We start from the raw sequence: 22,681 nt of genomic DNA on the forward strand, positions 1-22,681 counted from the left end.
GTGGGGAGGAAATTCACCCCTGATGAGAAACACTGTCCTCAACTCAAGGACCTAGGACAGCATAGACATTGCCAACCATGAAACTGATTATGAGCAAGTATGTCAACCTACTGGTTTCACTGTGAAAAATAATAAACTTTTCTCTCTAACTTAGGAGATCAAGTGCAATCTTCAGGTTAGAAGAAGAAAAACTTAGTCTAACTGCTTTTGGGAGCAAGAGATCTTACTGTTTTCTGTATTTAAATTTCAGGTTCTGTTCTTTTGAATAAAAGCAACAAGAGTAACTTAAATTGCTTATTGTTTGAATTTTTTGATTTTTTGGTTTTGTTTTTGAAAGAGAGAAACATTGATTTGGGAGAGAAATAATGATTGGTTACATCCTGTACACGCCCCAACCAGGGATTGGACCCACACCCTGGATATATGCCCTGACCAGGAATCTAACCCACACTCTTTTGGTATATGGGAGGACACTCCAACCAACTAAGCCACACCGGCTAGAGCCAATTTGTTGATGTTTTTTTAAAAAAACTTTTCTCATCTATCTCATTGGAACCTCACAACAGCTTTATAAGATGATCAGGATAGGGCTTTATCTCCATTTTTCAGATGAGTAGACCAAAGTGCAGAATTCTGAAGTGATTTGCCAAGGACACATGACTATTGGAGAGCTGGACATAAAACCAAAATCTGATTCTTGGTTAAGTGCTCTTTTCATAGAGCCACTCAACCATTTTTTGAGATTTCTTAAGAGTTTCAGGAAATTATCAGTTTCTGTCATGGTCATTTCTGATTATAACCTCCCAGATTTTTCCTTCTTTGATAACTTCTGCCCAAGTCCTTTCCTTATATTTCAGGCATTCTCACAACAACTCCCATTTACACCATCTTGCCTCCTCAGGCTTCCAGGGTTTCTCCAAACTCAGTGAATATGCTAGGGAGGCAGGACTTGGGAGACAGACGATCTGGATTGGAAACCTAGCCAGGCCAAACTTGCTCTTTAACTTCTCTGTACATCAGTTTTCATCATCTACACTAATAAAAGAGAAACATGCAAATTAACCATCACTCCGCCACTCCACTATACCCACCACCCAATCAGAGTGACTATGCAAATTAACCCAACAAAGATGGCGGTTAATTTGCATACGCAGGTGCAGAGCGAAGACTGAAGACAATTGAAGATGGCGGTAGCCACAGAGCTGGAGCAAGCAGGAGGCTTGGATTGCTCCTGGCAGCAGAGGAAGCCAAGCTTCCCTCCAGCCCTGTACTCCGCTCAAGGAGTGGCTAGGGGCCTGGGTCGCTGGGGGCAACCCAGGCTTCCAGTCCGCCCTGGGCTCTGCTGGAGGAGCTGTGGGGGAAAAAAAAGGAGCAGCCAGATTGGAGAAGCCAAGCTCACTGCTGCAGCTGGACCAAAGGCCTGGGTCCCGGGTGCCGGAGGAAAACTGGTGCTGGCAGCCAGGGAAAGGAAGGCCTATTGCGTGAATCTTCCTGCAACGGGCCACTAGTCTATAATAATAAAAGCATAATATGCTAATTAGATCGGAAGTCCTTCCAGACATCCTTCCTTCCAGACAAAGCCGCAGCAGGTGGGGGCTGAGGCAGAGGTGGCAGAGGCCCCCGGCCCTTGCACGAATTTCGTATATCAGGCCTCTAGTCTATTCAGAAAGTCTAATATTACTCACTCCTTAACTCCCTCAGGGATGTTAGGGAAAGAATAAGTTTATGCCTGGAAAAGTATCCTATTTTTAAAGATCTCCAAGGAGAAGCTTTCATCATCTCTGTCTGTTACCAAATATAGCATCTTTTCAAACTCCTATCCACTGATCTGCTGTTCCCTCCTGGAATGGATGAGGGGCAAAATCTCCCAGCTGGATATCTTTAAAGTACTATAGATTTTTCTCATGCTAAGACCTTAAGGGGGTTACTAGGATGTGGTTAGAGAATGCTGATTAAGATAGTATAGGGTTATAATCCACTTTCTATGAGAAAGAAAAAATTTGCTCCTTACAGCATAATAAAAACTTCTGTGAGGCAAACATCAGCCTTCTCCTCCAAAGAGCCTTGTCTACCCCTGTAGTCTCATTTCTCACACTTTCCTCAAATACTCGTACTTTCTCAAGCATACCATGTTCCTTCATCCTGAAACACTCATCGTGATTCTTTCTGCACCTGTACCTACTAGGCTGTCAGGACAGATCAAAGGTTGCTTTCTTCAGGAAGCCTTCCTTGGTTCTACATTGAGTGAAGTACTTACCCTCTACTTTCTTTGTTTCTCCTCCGTAGACCTAAGTTCTTGAGGAGGTTTTGTTCTTTATCTCTGAATCCCACAGTCCTTAGCATGCTGTACACTAAGTGCTCAGTATTTGTTAAATGACTGCTTGACTGATTCTGTCTGAAGAGAGGAAGACTTGGGGAGAGGAGATGTGTAATTTTAGGTATTGTGAAGTAATCAAAAGAAACGGAGTAAATTTACTTTCTGTGTCTCTGGACAAGAATTAGACCCAGAGGCAGAAGGGACACAAAGGCAGGTTTATCAGAGTCAGGAACTCTATAATACATTTATCAGCAGTGGAAGGACCTGCCTCACTCTTGTGGTAAGGTTGACCGTTTACCGAGGGTGTGGTAGGAAGAAATTGTCAAAAAAAGTTTCTACCCTGTAGAGTATTCCAGCAGTGTGTGGGTCTTATCAGGGCATGGACTATATCTATCTGCTTACGGGTGATCTTCAGATAACTGAAGGTTACAGCCAGGCCATCCTGTAGTTTTCTCCAGGCCTAATATCCTGCTGCCTTCAGCTGTTCCTTACCTGATTTGGTTTCCAGATCCTTTGTAATCCTGGCATGCTTATGCAATGTGGTCTGAAGACCTGATCCCAGGGATGCTTTGACAGCAGAGAATAGTAGAGCTGCTGCCTTCTTCTTTCTGGGTCTGTTCCTAGCTAAAGTAGCATGAGGTTGCTTTAGTGCTTTTGGCAGTGGCCCTGATGGCATATATTTCTTGGTGATTTGTGCTCAACTGAAACCCCTAGATCTGTTTCACATGAGCTGCTATTATACCATTCCTTTCCCATCCTATACTTGGGTAGTTGGTTAGGTTTCATCGCATGGTTTTGGTTCCTCATCTCAGCTTATTAGCTCATAGGATGTCAGAGCTAGAAGAACTCTAGAAAAAAGCTTTATTCATTTTGGATTTTGCTGCTTCTGTTTTCCATGTTCACTGCCGTGATCTTCCCCACCTCTCAAGCTTTGTGCTATCCACATTTTCTAAGCAGATCCTTGTATTTTTAGCCAAATAACTCATGAAAATATTGACCAGAGCTGTATAGCATTTCCCTGACACCTTCCTCTAGTTGACCTCTGTCCATTTATCAGCACTTCTTTCAAGCTGATTGTTCCGTCAGCTGTGAGTCTTACTTTGCTATATTACCTGGACATTTGGTTTTAGCTCATGTTCAGTATTTCTTTTCAGCCAAGCATGGTGGGTGATCCCTGTCCCCATAAGGTACAGAAGTGATGAGATCCTGCAAGTCATAAGTGCCAAGCATCAGCAGACTGACAAGGCAGCTGGTGCCAGGGAAGGAAGTCATTTGGAGCTCTTTTCTGATTTTTCATGAATTATAGTTCCTGAGATGAAATCTAAAACAAAGACAGTCCATTTAAATGTGGGTTGCTATTGTTAGCATCTAACTTATAGCATTTCAGAGATAAGTGGGATATTGCTTTTCTTACCTTCCAGATTGGAGAAGTTTGGTTTGTACCTCAGTAAATGTTTGCTGAATGAATCAGCGAGTCAGTTTCAGGATAGTCTTCACTTCAGCTTCGTCTTTCCAGATCATGGAAAGAAGGATGAATGGCTTTTGCTTCCCCCCTTCCCCTTACCAAATCCAAGCTTCTTTCAGAACCAGCTAGAGCTCTGCTTCTTCTAGGCCAGGGGTGGGCAAACTTTTTGACTCGAGGGCCACAATGGGTTCTTAAACTGGACCGGAGGGCCGGAACAAAAGCATGGATTGAGTGTTTGTGTGAACTAATATAAATTCAAAGTAAACATCATTACATAAAAGGGTACGGTCTTTTTTTTCAATAGTTTTATTCATTTCAAACGGGCCGGATCCAGCCTGCGGGCCGTAGTTTGCCCACGGCTATTCTAGGCAGTCTTCCCTGACAGCTTCTGCTACCTCTCTCCTCTGAACTCTCATGTCAGTACTTGATGCTTTGCATGGCTGCCCAATTTATGTGTTTATATCTCATCACTCCACACCCTGAAAGAGAAGTTATGGCCAAGGCTTTTCATCATTTTGTGTCTTCCACACATCAGGCACAAGAACTTAAGGAAACTATTGAACCAAATGTGTCTGCATGAAGTGTTGCCACGAGATGGCACCAGAGTCTCTGCCATTATTTTGAGAATCTTACGTAGTGACTTTCAGCCACTTATTGCCACGCTAGCCATTAAAGATGCCTTCTTTAATGAAGAGGCTTCAATTTATTAAGCAAAATGCCAATACATACTACAGTAGAAACAAATTAACCAGGCAAAGTTGTCACTCTCCATTTTCACATGGTAGACTTGTGTTCACTCAGCCCCTCTGCCCTGCCTCTTTTTTCAGGCACTGAGCTCTCACCCCAGCAGCTGCTTTCTAGACCCTAAACAGAATCTAGCTTTCAAGCCTTCCCAATGGAGAGTGCCTTAATACCTGAAAGTGGCCTCAGATCCTTGGTTTGTGTTTTTAGGTCATTTATTTTTTTCTTGGAAAGGACAAATTAAACATTATAATGAAACTAGAGCCCTGATGCACGAAGGTCCGTTCAAGAATGGGTCTTCCTTCCCCTGGCTGCCAGCACCCCCTTTGCTCCAGCCTTCCGCCTTCGCTCCAGCCCGGAGCCACCTTTCTGCCTTCATTCAGGGCTGGAGCCACCTTTCTGCCTTTCCACACTGCCCAGAGGCCCAGAGCTACTGGTGCAGTGTGGAATGCCTGCATCGTTGCCATGGAGACAGTGCAATCGTCCCACCTGCTCAGCACCTGTGTATGCAAATTAACCCATCTTTGTTGGGTTAATTTGCATACTCACTCCTGATTGGCTGATGGGCATCGTGAAGTTATGGTCAATTTGCATCTTTCTCTTTTATTAGTGTAGATTCTATAACCCTACCACTTTTTAAATTGATTTGAGAGAGGGAAAGAGAAACATCAATTTGTTGTTCCACTTATTTATGCATTCATTGATTAACTCTTGTATGTGCTCTGACTAGAGATTGAACCTGCAACTTTGGCATATTGGGACAACACTCTAACCAACTGAGCTACCCAACCAGGGCCTAACCCCACCATTTTTTAAAAATATTTTTAAATTGATTTTTAGAGAGAGAGGAAAGAGAGGGATGGAGAGATAGAAACATCAATGAAAGAGGAACATCATTGACCAGCTGCCTCCTGTACAACCCCTACTGGGGATCGAGCCCACAACCTGGGCATGTGCCCTGACTGGGAATTGAACTGGTAACCTCTTGGTTCCTGGGTCTGTGCTCAACGACTGAGCCATATTGGCTGGGCACCCCACTGTTTTTAATATGTTGATTATTTATGTTACCTCATTGCAGTCTTTATTCCGTTATATATGTGACTTTATGCAGTTTTGATCATGTGAAACCATAATAAGAGTTCTCATTTACTGACTGCTTTTTATGAGTTATGTACTGTGCTTATTTTATACATATATATATTACTCTTATTTAAATGTAAGAGCTGATATGTTGAATGTTTACATCATATTTATTACATTACTTATATTGAATGCTTACCTTGTTAGGAACTGTTCAAAGAGCTTTTCATGCATTAACTTTCTTGACCTATACAACCTTATGAGAACAGATACGTTAACCCCATTTTACAGTTCAGAAAACTGAGGCTTATCAGGGTTAGTGACTTGCCTAAGATAACACAGTAAACAGCTGTATTAGGATTCATATCTAGATCTCTTTAAATTCATATCTAAAATCTCTGGTCATTTCAGTGTATCATTTGAAATTGTGCGTGTGTTCTTTAATGATTTCTACTTGGACTTCAGAAAGGGTCTAAGGATTAATAGAATCTTTAAAATTGGGTTTGATTTATGTTTTTCTCCTGCTGCTAGTCTGTTAGCTCCTTGAGGACAGGGACTAGAGGTCATGTTTATTTCTGCATTCCTCTTCGCAGTAAATGCAAAGTAAATATTTGATGGATGAGTCAATGAAACATTTTTTATTACAGAACAGTTTGTCCACTGGAGCTAAACACTAAATACCGAGAATTGCAGTGGAGAAATATTGGGTATTTTATTTTATGAATGGCACCACCCAGGAGAACGGAAAGCTAATGCTCAAAAGCCTGAACTCAATGGCATTTAAGTTATAGATTATGTAAGGGCAAAATCACAAGACACCAGGGTTAGGGGTTGTGCTGAGAGCTGACTGGTTAGAGGTGAGGTAAGGGTAATAAATCATCTCTTCAGATTTTGAAGACAGTGGAAAGGTCTTTTCCTGCTTCCCTCTGTTTGGTCTCTTGGGAAAGTAGCCAGGGTCATTCCACCTTATGGCTCAGGAACTGAAACATACCTTAGGTTAAGATGTTATCTTTAGCCTGCCAGAGGTTCGTGTGAGTGTGAGCATTGGTTAGGTTCTGGCTACTATCTTCTGCCTCAAGAGTTGCTGATTGTCTAGGTAAAGGCTAGGTCTCCGAGGGCTATATATAGAGAGAGGATTATGATTTCTAGAGCTAGGACTTAAAACTAAAAGCTAAGTTTAGTCAAAGTCATAAGGACACTTGGTTTTACTATGCCAGGAAGTCTAGGATACAAGGCTGCTTAATAGAGCCTTCACATGTTAGAACTTGAAATGGTTTGGAAAATCAAGTCAAACTCTTCCTTCAAGGAGGAACGCCCTCCATAGGATGACCCAATGAGTTGGAGGCATAACAGAACTTAGAATCCACGTCTACTGGGCCATCTTGTTTCAAAGAGCCTATTCCTGTCCCTAAATTAATTCTTCCCTTTCCCCCTTCCCCTCCCGTTTCTTCTCCCTTTCCCTTACCCCTTTCCTCCCTTTCTTTCTTTCATGATATGAGTTGAATAGCTTTGCATTCTTCAAGTTTCAAACCTTAAAGTTACAAAACACAACAAGATTTTTCACTCCTTTCACACTGATGTCTAGACTTATTCCTGATTATGTCTTTGTTGAAGCCAGAATAGAATCCAGGAAGAAAGCCTTCATTAAGTGCTAATTATCCTTTTTCTTTTTCTTTTTCTTTTTCTTTTTCTTTTTCTTTTTCTTTTTCCTTTTCTTTCTTTTTTTTTCACCTGAGACAAGTGACATGTAGTGAAAGCTGAGTGATGGGAGAGAGTTAGGAGGCATTGGGGAGCAAAAACATGGTGATTAGTCCAAAGTTCTGACTTAGAGTTGTGTTATACGTTAGGAACTCTTCAGCTAAGTCTGAGGTAGATATCTGAAGGAGGGAAAGGGAAACAGATACGCGTTGAAACAGAAATGTGCCTCCCTCTTTGGGTTCTAGTCTTGCTTTCCTCTTTTGAAAAAAATATATTTCAGAGAACAAGGGAGAGATAGAAACATCAATGATGAGAGAGAATCATTGATCGGCTGCCTCCTGCATATCCCCTACTGGAGATCAAGCCTGTAACCTGGGCATGTCCCCTGACCGGATCGAACTGTGACCCCCTGATTCATAGGTTGACGCTCAGCCACTGAGCCACACCGGCGGGCTGCTTTCCTCTTATTTATCTAAGTTTATTGAGGATCTCTCACGTGCCAGACAGTTTTCTAGAACAGGAAGCAGATGAATACGGCCTAATGACTGTTCTCAAGAAGCTTGCATTCAGATAGAGAATGAATTTGAATGCAGTCTTGTACTCTAGCACTGTAATGATGGTAGAAAAGAAAATGCTTTGGAGCATTAGAAACTCAAGATATGTTCTTCCTAGAAAAGAGACTAAAGGCTTCATGTGTCTCGGAAGTGATGCTACTAGGCAGAAAAGATGTTTTAGCCTGAGGGGGACAGCCTGACTAAAAAGCATGGGGAGTGGTAGAAGGTGACCCTTGGAATAGTAGTTTGGGGCCATATTTGGGTGATTTGATTGCGTGTCTAAGGAGTTGGATCTTATCCTATATGTGGGAGACCATTAGAAGGTTTTTAAGCAGGGGAATGACATGCTCAAGACTGTATGTTAGAGATTCCTTTCCAGAGCTCCTGGGAGGATAGGTGGGAAGGGGAGACACTGAACGCAGGGAAGCTTAACAAGAAAGTCGTCATAGTCCGCCAGCCAAGGGACAGCAAAGATTCAAATGGAAAGGAGGGAATATATACAATAAACGGTTGGGTGAGGGATGAAAGGGAAGTGTCCAGCATGGCCCCAGGTTTCCAACTTAGGTCCCTAGGAGGTGCCTTCATCCACAACTGGAAATGTAGGAGAGAATCAGGCTGAAGTGGAACACCTGAGATGCACTCTGGACTTGTGGGGAGGGCTGCAGAGGGAGCTGGCTGGAGCTGAAGTGCTTGTGTTTGTGTTTCAGATGGTGACCCTCTTTCAGATGTGGGTTGTTCCCCTCTATTTCACAGTGAAGCTGCACTGGTGGAGGTTCCTAGTGATCTGGATCTTCTTCTCTGCTGTCACAGCCTTTGTCACCTTCCGAGCCACCCGAAAGCCACTAGTGCAGACAACCCCAAGGTGAGAATTTAGGTGGAGAATTGAGATTTCCTGAAGCTAATGGCTTGGGATGCATGGGAGGGGGGTGGGTTTAGATGGAAAACTTTGCAATTTTTATCTGCCATGTTTACTTAGCACTGAGCTCCCCCAAAACAAGCTGATTGGGAGACCCGCCTCCCATTCACAGATTTAAAACCAAATATTTACCTATAGCTTACCTTATAGTTTATTTCCAGGTCTGTTTACATTAAAAGCAAACAATAGAGTAAGCAAATCCTGGTGATGATTATAGTATCATTTAAAATGTTATTTTCTTCTGTGAACCCTTCTCTGAACTCTAAGTTAGATTTTTCTGTTATATTTTTTCATAGTGCCCTGCAGTTTTCCTTCATAGAGCTTATCACAATTTATAACTAAATATTATATTGAGAGTCTATCTCCCCACTAAACTATATCTATGAGATAAGAACCACTTCCATTCTGTCTGTTACTGTATATCCAGGCCCTACCACAGGGCGTGGCACATAGTAGCCTACTCTATGAATTTTTGTTGAATGAATGAATCTCAGCAAATTTGCAGTCTTCCAACAAACACTTCCTTTGAGGTTACAAAGCACCTCCTGCCTGTATATTTTTTTGTATTTTATCCAAATGCATTTCTTATTTGATCCTCCAACCAGCTTGTGAGGTCATTTAATATCTGTACTTAACAGGGAAAAAAGATTCATTCATTCATTCAGCAAGCACATGCTATGTGTCAGACCCTGTGTTGAGTGCTGGGGATACACAACTGGATAAGACATGGTCCCTGCCCTCCAGGAGTGCTTGGTTTAAGTGAGGAGATGGATGAGAAAGCAGCTGTGTCAGTGTAGTTGGTAAGTGCCGTGAGAGACATGTGTACAGGTCCAAGAGAGCCTAACAGAGGAACTGGCCAGCCTCAAAGCTGCGACCACCTGATCCAGAGTCTTCCAAGTTGCAAGTTGCTCTTTTTCCCATGCCTCATATGTTCCACTGTCCTGCAAGCCTTTCTTTGGCTGGCTGAGTCTGGTTATACAAAGTAAAATTTATCTTCATGGTGAAGTTGGTGATCCAGAGCCCCTCTTTGGCTATGGTAGTTTACTTTATGTTAAGGGCCATTTCATAGAAGATACAGGCTCAGTAGCCAGATGGATGCATATTGGAAACTCCAGCTCTGCCACTTGTTAATTATATGACTTGTTTGACTTCACCTTTCTGAGCACTGAATTCTTTATCCCTAAAAGTGTGGTAATAATTGCTACCTCAAGTAGGGCAATATAAAAAAAAGTATAATAAAGCATATTAAATCACCAAGTAACAAATAGTATAAACTTCTATTTAAAATTACTGAAAATAGTGCTCGCTTCGGCAGCACATATACTAAAATTGGAACGATACAGAGAAGATTAGCATGGCCCCTGCGCAGGGATGACACGCAAATTCATAAACTTATGAACAAAAATAGATACAGAGGCAGAGCTGCCTCGAACAGACTGTCAAACTACAGCAGGAAGGCCGGGGAGGGTGGGAGGGCAGGAGGGGGGTGGGTAAGAGATCAACCAAGGACTTGTATGCATGCATACAAGCATAACCAATGGACATAAGACACTGGGGGGTAGGGGAGGCCAGGGGATTGTCAAGGGCGGGGGGAAAAAAGGAGACATGTAATACTCTTTGTAATACTTTAAGCAATAAAAATAAATAAATAAATAAATAAATAAAATTACTGAAAATAGTCCATAACATGGGAGGTTTTTTATATTTGATAGTGCTTTATAATTTCAAAGCACTTTCATAAACATCCACATATATTCACACAGCATTTATTGAGCTATGTGCTGGTACTACATATATCAGGAAACAGGCTTTGTATAAACCAGTGAAAATTACTTGGCCATTAAAAAGAATGAATTTTGCCATTTGTGACAGTAGTGAAATTGTCTCAGAGATGTTGTTTGACTTACCTCAGGTTACCCAGCTAATAAACCTCATTAAATCCAGATTCCAACTAAAATTCTACATCTTTCCGTTGTGTCTCATGATCAGTGCAAACCCTGGATAACGGACCTGTGTGTGGTCTTTGAGGAGGGCACTGTAAGGTGTTCGTTTGGGGCCTTTCCTTTGCCGGAGAAGCTATCACCCTTGAGCTTTCTTCTTGGGCCCCAGCATGGTTCGCAGTAACCTAGTTGGCTCTCTGGAGCTAAACAGGCTTGTGCTAGTTATTCAGGCAAATTACTGAATTGCTCATAAGCTCTCATTACAGATAGAATAGTGACTACTAGTATTAGTGTTTAAAAGGCTCTGGTAACATTCTGGTACCATCTTTTCTATCTGAACCTAGCTGGAGTCAACCAACCAGATTCCACGCTGCTTTTCATTGGTTCCTAGGAAGCACTGCTCCTCCCTCAGGAGCATTGCACAACCCCGCTCCATCCCACCACCACCACCACCACCACCACACACATACATCTAATTCAGAGTTATTCTTTGAGTGCCTCCCTAAGCATCCCTTTTACTCCAGAAAGAAATATTTTCAGAAGCAGAGTCATTAGACATCATTCATTTCATTATTGGCCTGTGGATAGAAAGAAGCAAAGCAGTATTCAGATTAACCATGCCAAGGTATAAAAGTAGCTAATTCTACCTCTTCTTCATCTTCCCTTGAATTCTCTTTCTTGACAAGAATAACTAGCCTTCCCTCGTTCCTTTCTGAGCATAGTTGTAGTTTCTAGTTTTCACTTCTGAGCCAACTAATCTGAATTTGAGATGTGTGTGCTTTTTCTTTATTTGAGGCTGAAACCTTTTAATGCTCTCTTTTATTCTTTTGTCTGAGACCAGGAAGATACAAAGTACTGGCTCCTTGATATGTGGAGGTGTTACTGCAGTTAAGGTGTTACAGCTTTGTACAGTAACTAAAGTCTCTCAGTAAGTCCTAAGCAAAGAGCCTGGTGTCCCCAATGATGTGAGAATAAGGGATCTGGTGGTCCAGAGGTCTCTAGATAGAGTTTCTATGTCAGCTGTATTAATTTTCTCTCCTTTCTCATCCCTACTTCATTTATCTCTTCTTCTAGAGAATTCTCTTGTCCTTTCATTTGGGGCATTTGGGGTTGTTTCTTTGTCTCTTTATTTTGGTTGCCTGTTTGGGTTTGTGACTATCTGTTAGGTAGATCTGCTATGCCTCTCAGTCTTCTGGTGCAGGACAGTGTCAAATGCTCTTTCTGACTAATTATATCAGGCAAAGACTCAAAGCCTCCAGAGACTGCCTCTGCGTACAGACTGATAGGATTCCAGCTTCAATTGCCCCCAGGCAATTGTCCTCAGGTGTGGGAGAGTTTTTTTCAAAAGGGTAGGGCAATTGCTTTTGCCCAGAGGCTAACTGTTATTTTTAATATCTTCAGTGGCCTCAGGGCAAGGTATTTTCCAATAGGATGGGTCAACTGCCTTCCCCCAGGCAAGGCCACCTGTATATAGCAAATGTCTGTGTAGGAAAGATGTCCTCCGCTACATGAGGGAATGACTCAGCACAGGAAACCGGGGGTGTCTGCCTTCTAGCTCTAACCCCTGAGTCCCCAGTTCTGGCTTCTGCTCACACAGCTCCAGTCCACACTGCCCTCCCTCTGCCAGAGCACAAGGTGGGTGGCTCCACAGGTAATTTTGTGTGGTGGCCCTTTAAGAGAGTGCCTGAATTTTCAGCCATTACTCCCTGGCAGACAGCAACCCTGCTGCTTTTCCCAGCCAGATGTTATATGGGTACTCTTCTCGGTTCTGGTGCTCTCTGCAGGGGGGGCCCAGCTTGGGGATTAGTTCCCAGAGTTCTCATGAATTACCGCCCTGGCCCCCCCCCCGCCCCCCCGGCCCCCACCCCCACCCCCCCCCCCCCCCCCCCCCCCCGCCAGCTGAGATATCTCTCCGGAACATTGGTTGCTGTCTGTGGGCACCCAGCCAGCACTTGCGGTCCTCGGGTATTAGGTTTTGCTCCAGTGAGTTTTCCATTTATTATTCAGGAAGTTTTTCTGTATTTTAGTTATAATTTCAGTGGAGCATCCACTTACTCTGCCGTCATTTTTAATCTCTTTCTCTCTCCTTTCTCCAGGTTGGTTTATAAGTGGTTCCTGCTGATCTATAAAATTAGCTATGCCACTGGCATCGTTGGCTACATGGCTGTCATGTTTACCCTTTTCGGTCTTAATTTATTATTCAAGTGAGTATCCTTTGCTTTTTTTTTTTTTTCTGATGTTGGGGGGTGGAGATGCTGGTGGGCTTTATCTTTCTTCCTGAGGCAAGTCCTGGTTATTAACGGGGCAGGGGGCGGGGACACGGACATGGTAACCCAGGATAGGAAACTCAAGACATGGAGGGATACGAGGGTGGGCCCTCTACTATTGTGCTGACAAAGATAAAGGAATGTTGGATAATACAGAGTTAGAGTTTCAAATCATTGGTTATATTTTCTAAGAATTTATATTTTCTTTTCTTTTATTATTATTATTTTTTTTAATATATTTTATTGATTTTTTACAGAGAGGAAGGGAGAGAGATAGAGAGTTAGAAACATCGATCACCTGCCTCCTGTACATCTCCTACTGGGGATGTGCCCGCAACCCAGGTACATGCCCTTAACCGGAATCGAACCTGGGACCTTTCAGTCCGCAAGCTGACGCTCTATCCATTGAGCCAAACCGGTTTCGGCAAGAATTTATATTTTAATGGAAAAGTATAACAAATAATAATAAGAAGAATTATAGCCAGTTTCCTGTTACTTTATCTCCCTAATAGAACTATTTTCCTTGTCCATATATTTATTGCAGCATCCACTCTGCCTGAGTGATCTTATGTTCAAGAAGACTAGGAGTTGGCAAACTATGTCCTGTGGGCCAAATTGGCCTACTTCCTGTTTTTATAAAATAAGAAAAATATTTTACTGGAACACAGTCACACACATTTGTTTACACGTTGTCGATAGCTGCTCTTGCAGTAAAACAGCAGATTTTAATAATTGTGGCAGAGACTATATGGGCCACAAAACTAAAATATTTACTATCTGACCCTTTACAGAAAAAATTTGCTGACCCTGGACTAGACATTTGAACTCATGGGAGACAGTTGACCACACCTGGCAACAGATCCACCTAGAACAGTGGTCGGCAAACGCATTAGTCAACAGAGCCAAATATCAACAGTACAACGATTGAAATTTCTTTTGAGAGCCAAATTTTTTAAACTTAAACTATATAGGTAGGTACATTGTTATTAACTTAATTAGGGTACTCCTAAGCTGGCCTTTGCTAAAAATGTCCTCAATCTGAGGGGTCGACCTCAACAAACGTACCCCCACTTCTTCTAATGCCACTTCTTCAAAATAAACTTGCCAACCAGGCCGAAAACTGACTTCTGCGCATGGGCCATGAAGTTTCAATCGCACTGTACGTGCGCGCCCGCACGTGGTATTTTGTGGAAGAGCCACACTCAAGGGGCCAAAGAGCCATATGTGGCTCGCGAGCCACAGTTTACCGACCACTGACCTAGAAGGATACAAGACAGGAAATTGCAGGGCAGTGTCTACAGAAGTTCTCATAGTAGTCCCAGGGCTGAGATGTGAGTAAGTGAGACACCTGTCCCAGAAGTCCCCCCTCGCCAAGGAACACATTCAGTTTCAAGAATCTGCCAGTCCAGATGCAGTGTACTGATCACAGGCCATGTTTAATGTATAAGCATTGTTGCTTTGGAGCACAGCTGACAATCCACTTTATCAGATTTCTAAGGGAACAGTTCTAGAAAGTTAACCTGTGGACATTTAACTCCTGCTCCATTGTTGGGCACTTAGGTTGTTTTTCTGTTTAGTGTTGTCACAGATAACATTGCTCTGGTGCTTCCTAAGGTTACATTGCTAGGAGTAGGAGTCTGGCTATTACTTTCTATTGTCATAAGCTTTCCAAAATATCTGTTTCAGCATACATGTCTACCCACCCCCAATTGAGGTAGAAGCCAAGAAATTCTGGGCTTTGGGACTGGTGGGTACAGTGAGTAGAGCAGAAGAGGGTGGGAATGTGGTTTCCTGACTGATGGGATGAGGTTTGTGGATCACGAGGGATGATCCTAAGCCTGTGACAGTGTACTGAAGCTAAACAGATTTAGGATTCAAATTTAAATTCATGACCACTGGCCTCTTCCCCAAACCTAGTACACTATGTATGAGAGGGCAGCCATGGAATTCTTACTTGGGGTAGAACAGGCTGGAAGAATAAACTGGCTCCACAAAGGAACTCATCAGTATAGAGTCTAACACATCTCATCAAAGAAAAGCAAGATTTTTTCAGATATGTTTTTACCTGTGTGGCTTAAAATAATTAAAATCAAGATTCTGCCTTATATTTTAAAGCCATTTATTCTGTAATTAGTTTCTTTTTATTCTCATAAACTCTACAAGGAAGAAAACAGAATTGGGAATCTTGACCATTTTTATGCTACTGATAGGTCAGTTGGTGAAAAATCATGATTTCTAGTTAATAGGTTAAATATTACAAGATTAATGAGCAAATTCATCTTTTTAAGATAAATATCATTTACAGCTTAAGTGAACACATACAGCTCCTGGTACAATTTTTTTTTTTTTTTTTTTTTAATTTAAAGAGAGAGGAAGTGGGAGAGGGAGAGAGACTATTTTGAGAGGGGAACATCGATCAGTTGCCTCCTGCACGGGGATCAAACCTGCAACCTGGTATGTGCCCTGACCAGGAATTGAACCTGCAACCTTTTGGTGCACAGGATGACGCTCCAATCAACTGAGCCACACCAAGCAGGGTATAAATATTTTAACAAAGGTACTTTTCTATACTAAATATTTATAGACTCAAGGTAGCAAATTATTGGTCCTTGGACTTATGAAAACAAATTTCTTGATATTACAGGCAAGAACTTTGTCTTTCTACCTAAAACCTATATAATTTTATTAACCAGTGTCACCCCAATATATTCAATAAAAAAACTTTGTTCTTCTTGGTAAACAGATGTGGACCAAAGTTTAACTTGATGACATACAGAATATGTATAGGTGCAGCTTAACATTGTATGGTAGCTTGTCTGTAACTGACTAACTTTTTTTCTAAAAACTGTGGTTGCCAAACTTTTCTGTAAAGGGCTAAATATTTTAGGCTTTGTGATATAAAAGTCAAAATCTAAGATATAATATAGGTACTTCTATAATGAGAGAAAACTCCTTCCCTCACCCATGGGCTGTCTCAGATAATGGGAATATTTGTGTCTGCTTGCCATCAGGCAAGACATTCTCAGAAGCAGTAGCCTGAAAAGGGGGGTATGAAGTGGAGTCCCCAATATGTAGGTGCCAACCAGAGCAGGCCCGTGGCAGCTGCAGTGCATGGCTGCCAGTTGGAGGAGGCAGGCACTGGGAACAGAGTGGGGAAGTGGGGCAGAAGGGGATACCCTGGCTTCGTCTTTGACGCTCACAATGCTAGCCTGTTCAATGGTGCCCACGGACAATATAAATACAGCAGGCTAGATTTGGTCTTAGTTTGCCAACACTTGCTCTAGCCCTTGAACCTCCCACTTTTAGGCACTTCCTTCTGTGTCCCAGAGTAGAATACAAAGCAGTCGTGTCTCAGGGCAGGCCATGCTACTTCTTTACAGGATCAAACCAGAAGATGCCATGGACTTTGGCATTTCTCTCCTCTTCTATGGCCTCTACTATGGTGTTCTTGAGCGGGACTTTGCAGAAATGTGTGCAGACTACATGGCGTCTACCATAGGGGTGAGTTCACCGGGTTCTTAATACTGCCCCCTGCCACCTCCAGAGAGTTCAGGATAGCATCACTTGTTTGACCGAAGAGAGGAGCCAGATAAAATCCTTCAAGATGTGGGTGGTATGTATGGAGATTTCTTCCTTAAAATTTGGAAAGTCAGATCTCAGATGTACCCTGGAATTTTTAACTTTAGGACCATTATAGGAAAGGACCACTTTACCCTGAAGGAAGTTAGCATTCATCCAACAATTATTTATGTAATGCCTATGTGCCTGAACACTGTGTGTGCTGGGATTGCAAAGGTGTACACACAGAAGCAGATATGGTCCTTGCCTAATTGGACTTTACTCTCTAGTGACAGAAAGGTATTAAGGGTAATAAACACAAAAATAAATATAAAATTGTAAATTTAATAAATATTATGAAGGAAAGGTTCATGATGCAATGAATAAATGTAGGAGTAGCATTTGACCTAGTCGGGGGTCTCAAAGCGCTTCTCTGAAGAAGTGACTACTGAGCTGACTCACACCATGTATAGGCATTAACTAGATGGAGTGAAGTGAAACGAGGTAGAGAAAATTGTGAGTATGAGAGTCCTGTGGTGGGAGAAAAGGTGGGCATTTTGAAGAACTGAGGCTAATATGGTTGTAGGGCTGAGAATGTAGTGAAATAACTGGAGACATAGTCAGAGGCTAGACTAGAAAAAGCCTTATAGGACGAAGGAAAGATTGTGTTTTTTATACTAAAAAGACTGGAAGGCTACAATAGAAAATGACATCAGATTTGCATTTTGAAAAGATTGTACTGGCTGCTGGGTAGAGAACAGATTGGAGAGGGGTCTACAGGTTAGAGTGGACCACTTAAGACTATTTAAGAGACAAATGCACTAGTCTGGGAAAGATGAAGGTAGCTTGGATTAGCGTAGAGATGGTAGAAAGGGAGAGAAGAGCACTATTGTGAAGTATTTTGTAGTTAAGTTTGATGGGACTTGGATATAGATTAGTTCTGGAGCCTGAAGGAAAAAATATGAAGGAAAAGTAGGTGTCAAAGCTGAGATTTCTAACTCAAGCAACTCCTTGAATGGTGTACACTTTAGTGAGATAGGAAATGCACTAAGAGGGTGAGATGGAGACCATGGAGAAATTCTTCAAGCTTAAAATATGGGTAAAATAGCCAATCTGAGAAACCTACATCAATATCCCTTTTTTTCCTTCATAATGGAAATATGTATTTGTTTTGCTATTTACATTCTCTTAATTATGTAAACAACACATAAGTGTTCCCCATTTCAGTGTCATCCCATTAGACGCCACCGCAAGGAAGAATATTTCAAAATTTAATGGACATCTCTCCATTTCTGTGCTGAAATACATGTGGCTCTGTCTGATGGAGGGGAACCAATGGGCATTCAGATGTTCTTGACAGCTTGGGGTGAAACCCTGGGAGGACATTAGGGAAATAGGTTCTCTGGGAGCATCCAAATACCAGTCCTAGCTGTTAGGCAGCAGATATCTATGGAGACCAAGTGATAAGAACAGGAAAGGATTTGCACTGACTACATGTGAGGTGCTTCGGGAACTCGGGAAGGATTTGAGGCAGTTTGCAGGTGGGAGACTATTTGCTGTGTAAACTTGTATGTCATGCTTCTTCAATCTCATTTGTGTCACAGGCCAATTTAGGTTAAATAATACTCAACCATCACCTTGGATACTTTTTTAAAAAAATATATTTTATTGATTTTTTACAGAGAGGAAGGGAGAGAGATAGAGAGTTAGAAACATCGATGAGAGAGAATCATCGATCAGCTGCCTCCTGCACATCTCCCACTGGGGATGTGCCCGCAACCCAGGTACATGCCCTTGACTGGAATCGAACCTGGGACCTTTCAGTCCGCAGGCCGACGCTCTATCCACTGAGCCAAACCAGTTTCGGCACCTTGGATACTTTTAATCAAGTATAGTAGTTTCAGATCTAGAACTTTGTTTCTCAGTATCATGGGCTATTTATTTTTCCTGTAATGGATCAAATTGAAAACAAAGTATATTGGGTCACTTTGTGGACAGCTTATTAGATACTTTTTGAACAACTGTCTTATGTTTTAGCTGCATTTTGCGGTCTCGTACACATATGTGTATGCTTCAGCTCTTCCTTTACCCATTTCACTTCCCAGAAGAGATTTCTGGACCCTAGATTATCTAATTACTAACTGCACTTTGAACAACAGCTTTTCTCTTAGACTGCTTTTATAGCATAGCCAGCTTTTCACAGTCCCTCTTGCCAGTATCCTATCCTTTACCCTCTAGTGATTTCTTTTTCTTCTGATTCTGTTTTTACAAGACCAATTCTCTGATTTTCCCAGCTTGTTGCCAACTTTATTTCAAGGTTATTATCAGCTGCCAATTTAAGCAGGGCCTTAATTCCCTCAGGTGGTCGCTGATAACCAATCTACAAAATCCCTCTTCTGTCCAAATGGGACTGAGCTCAGAACTGATCCACAAGATGGCTTCTCCTCTAGAGGAGATGGGATCATTACATTGGCCTCTTTCCATGTTCTTGGGAAGAATTCCAATGATTACAGCTGATAATCCTTAAAAGATAATAAATTCCAGCTTTACCAAAAGACCTGGCAGGAGAATCTCTTGTTAGGGTGGAGGGTGCCTCAAATACCAGCTCTTGGCCCCTCATATTCTCCCTCCCTTTATGGGATCTTACTACCCCATATGCTCATTTAATAGCCTGGCCCATGTATAAACTCTGTATCTCAGTATAAGAACAGAAGGATCAAGCAGTCACATTGGGGTTTATTAAAAGGTTGAGGATGAGAGCAGGAAAATAAGCCAAGGGTACTTGGCTGAGGTTAATCTGATTTACCAGGTTGCCTGCTTTCCAGGTTTCCAGACCCTGCCTTCACCAACTCTCAGCCTACCGCTGTGTAGCTAGTGGCATTTTGGCACCCACCACATCTAGACAACTATTTTCCAAATGTCTGGACCTAGAGCCTTTGTTCCTGACAAAAATATGCCACCCCTTCCTCTCTTCCTCAGGCCAGCCTTCTGAATCCTGGTATCTTATGTGAGGACTTACTTCTTTCCTAGGTCATTGACATTGAGAATGGCTATCCCTTTCCGAGGAGCCACTCTATCCAGCACCTGTCCAACAGAATGTGACCTTGCTGACCCTAACTATGGACAGTTTGCTGTTTCCCCATGTTCCCATCTTGCAGCAGAGTGGGTCATAGGAAGACTAGAATGGCTTGTGGTAGTACTAGGTGAGTCACCAGGAGTTCATTCGTTATTTCCCATAGCAAATATTGCCGAGACTTAGTGACAGTCCTTCTTCTAGGGCTTGGGATGCCAGCAGATGAGACCAGGCAAGGGTGTGGGAGAAGGGATTTCAGCATAGATTAAAGGGATATATTGCACTGCCTTTACAGTTCTTTCCAACCCTGAGAATTCCAGGACTCTCTTGTTTCTGCCCGTCTTTGGTCAAGTGGGCCTTGTGCTCTGGGTCTCTGAGCCACGGAAACCTCAATTTCAAGAATAACCCTGACCTTAAAAACAAAATCTGATCATTGCTTTTGTGCAGGCAATTTGAAGAAGCCAAGAAATTTCTGCCTTCCATACATTCATTGGACAACTCATTCATTCATTTATTCAAGCGGCAGTTATTTGTCAACCATCTATAATGTATCAAGTATGACCCAAGTACAGTCTTTACTAACACCACTACCACCATTTCAGTAGCAGCCCTTGTTTTTGTTTTGTTTTTTTTAATTGTGGTAAAATACACATAACATTGCCCTGGCCGGTGGCTCAGTTGGTTGGAGCATCGTACTGTACACCAAAGGGTTGCAGGTTCAATTCCTGATCGATATTTCTCTTTCTCTCCCTCTTCCTCTCTTTAAAATCAATAAAAACATATTCTCTAGTGAGGACTAAAAAAACACATATAGCAAAATTTACTATCTTAATCATTTTTAAGTGTATAGTTCAGTTACATTAAGTACATTTACATTGTTCTGCAACCATCACTACTATACATCCATAAAACTCTTCACTTGTAAAACTGAAGCTCTATACCCATTAAATAGTAACTCTGCAATTTCCCCTCCCTCAGCCTCAGGCAACCACCATTCTATTTTCTGTCTCTGAATTTGACCACTCCAGGTACCTCATATAAGTGGACTCGTGCAATATTTGACTTTTGTGATTTACTTATTTCACTTAGCATAATGTCTTCAAGGTTCACCCATGTTGTAGCATGTATCAGAATTTTCTTCCTTTTTAAGTCTGAATAATATTCCACTGTATGGATAGACCATATGTTCAGTCCTGATCATTTTTCATAGTCTTGTACATTTTGTGGTCATGGCTACCCCAGAAAGTCATAGTTGATGTTGGAGCTGTTCTGCTTACCATGTCAGGAACTCGTTTTAGTCATCGCGTGGTTCCCCTTTGAGGGTGGTTTGACCTAAAGAGATATGTGATTTATTCGTCTCGGGGTTCTTAGAAATGAAACCAGGAGGCTTTGTAAGTATATTAGCAAGCATTCTCAATTCCTTTTCACTGTTCTGTTTAGTGTAGAGTAGCTCTTTGGTTTGTCTTCACGTGGAGAAACTTGTAATATGAACTTAAGTAATTATCTTCTTATGATGAGTCTAGGGAACCTTGGATGTTTGTTTTTTCCCCATCTGGTCACTATGAGATCATAAACTTGTGACAGCCAGTCAGTATGGTTTCCTTGATTGTGAAATAAGCTTTTTTTCTGGGGCTTCTTCCAGGCAGGGCAGTAACACACACTATTCATGCTACAGTGGGTATACCTCACACTTTTTTGTTTTTTGTGGATTTCTTTTAGTCCTCAGCTGAAGATATGTTTATTGACTTTTAGAGAAGAGAGGGGAGGAGAGGGAAGGGGAGGGGAGGGGAAAGGAGGGGAGAGGAGAGGAAACATCGATTGGTTGCCTCCTGTTTTTGCTCGGACTGGGGCTGGAACCTGCAACCTGGATATGTCCCTGACCGGGAATGGAACTTGCAACCTTTTGGTGTACAGGACGATGCTCCAACCAACTGAGACACACTGGCCAAGGCTCTATCTCACACTTTTTTTTTTTTAACCTCACACTTTCTATCTTCTAAGCAAGTTCTTGTGCCCCAGAGTTACCTCTTGGATCATCAGTGGCCCAGATAGCATCAGGACAGGACTAGCCATTTATCTGGTTTTAAAGCAGTGGAAAGAGCTAGGGGGTTAGAGTCAGACCTAGTTTCAAGTTCTAATCCACTTTTAATTAGCTATAATCTCTCTCTTCTTAAAATTTATTCTTTTAATCTTTATTGTTGAAAGTATTACATATGTCTCTATGTTGTTACTGTCTTTAGACAGAGAGTAAGGGAGCGAAGGAGAGAGAAAGAGAAACATTCATCAGTTGCCTCCTGTATGCACCCTGACCAGGTTTCAAACCCACAACCTTTTTGGTGCATAGGATGATGCTCTAATCTATTGAGCTACCCAGCCAGGGCTAGCTGTGTACTCTTGAGCAAGTTACTTTACCTCTCTGGTCTTGTTTTCTTAGCTGTGTAGTAATACTACCAGTCTTACAGAATTGTAAGGAACAGGTTAATGTAAAGCATTTTGCAGAGTTCACAACATTACCCAGTCCTGGTTTTCTTTTTGTCACTGGTATTTTCTGTTTCCTCTGCTAATTTTTCTTTCTCTTAAATGTTATTGTTCCTCTAAGTTCAAATCTAAGTCATCTTTTCTACTCTTAACCTGGATAGTTCACTTTTCTTTGTCCAGGGATTCCAGATTTCTAATCCAAAACTGTTTTCTGAACACTAGAATGTTATTATTCAGTGGTCTGTTAGACATCATCAGTCTGTCTATACTTCTCTCCGTTTTTACTGCCATCAAATTAGCCCAAGCCATCACCTTAGTATAGCCTCCATGATCCATTGCTTTTAGAGAATTATAATTATCTCTTAGCTGGTCTTTCTAAAGCCTTTTTGCCTCATCTCCAATTCATTTTTCACACAGAAGACAGAGTGATCTTTTTTATCTATTTTTATCTATTCTAGATATTTTATATATGGAGTCATATAATATTTGTTCTTTTGTGTCGGCTTATTTCACCTTGCATAATGTTTTCAAGGTTCATGTGTGTTGTAGCATGTGTCAGAACTTCATTATTTTAATGACTGAACAATATTTTAT

At 41.8% G+C, this 22,681-nt stretch overlaps 1 protein-coding gene across 7 annotated transcripts in view; it reads left to right on the forward strand.

Annotated features, from left to right (window-relative positions):
• RNF121 (ring finger protein 121) overlaps nt 1–22,681 on the forward strand; it is a 68,927-nt gene that overhangs the window by 41,395 nt on the left and 4,851 nt on the right. For 3 of the 7 annotated variants that reach the window (XM_081098676.1, XM_081098675.1, XM_081098673.1), the window contains 3 exons: nt 8,609–8,717; nt 12,808–12,915; nt 16,359–16,479. In XM_081098676.1, the coding sequence (XP_080954802.1) occupies nt 8,609–8,717; nt 12,808–12,915; nt 16,359–16,479 (338 nt within the window). Of the gene's footprint in view, nt 1–8,562; nt 8,718–12,807; nt 12,916–16,358; nt 16,480–22,681 lie in introns of all 7 variants that reach the window. The other 4 variants (XM_081098674.1, XM_081098678.1, XM_081098672.1 and 1 more) reach the window with 2 other exon arrangements.

Source organism: Myotis nattereri (genome assembly GCF_964212035.1).
Source record: "Myotis nattereri genome assembly, chromosome: 9".
In the NCBI taxonomy this organism is placed as follows: Eukaryota; Metazoa; Chordata; class Mammalia; order Chiroptera; family Vespertilionidae; genus Myotis; species Myotis nattereri.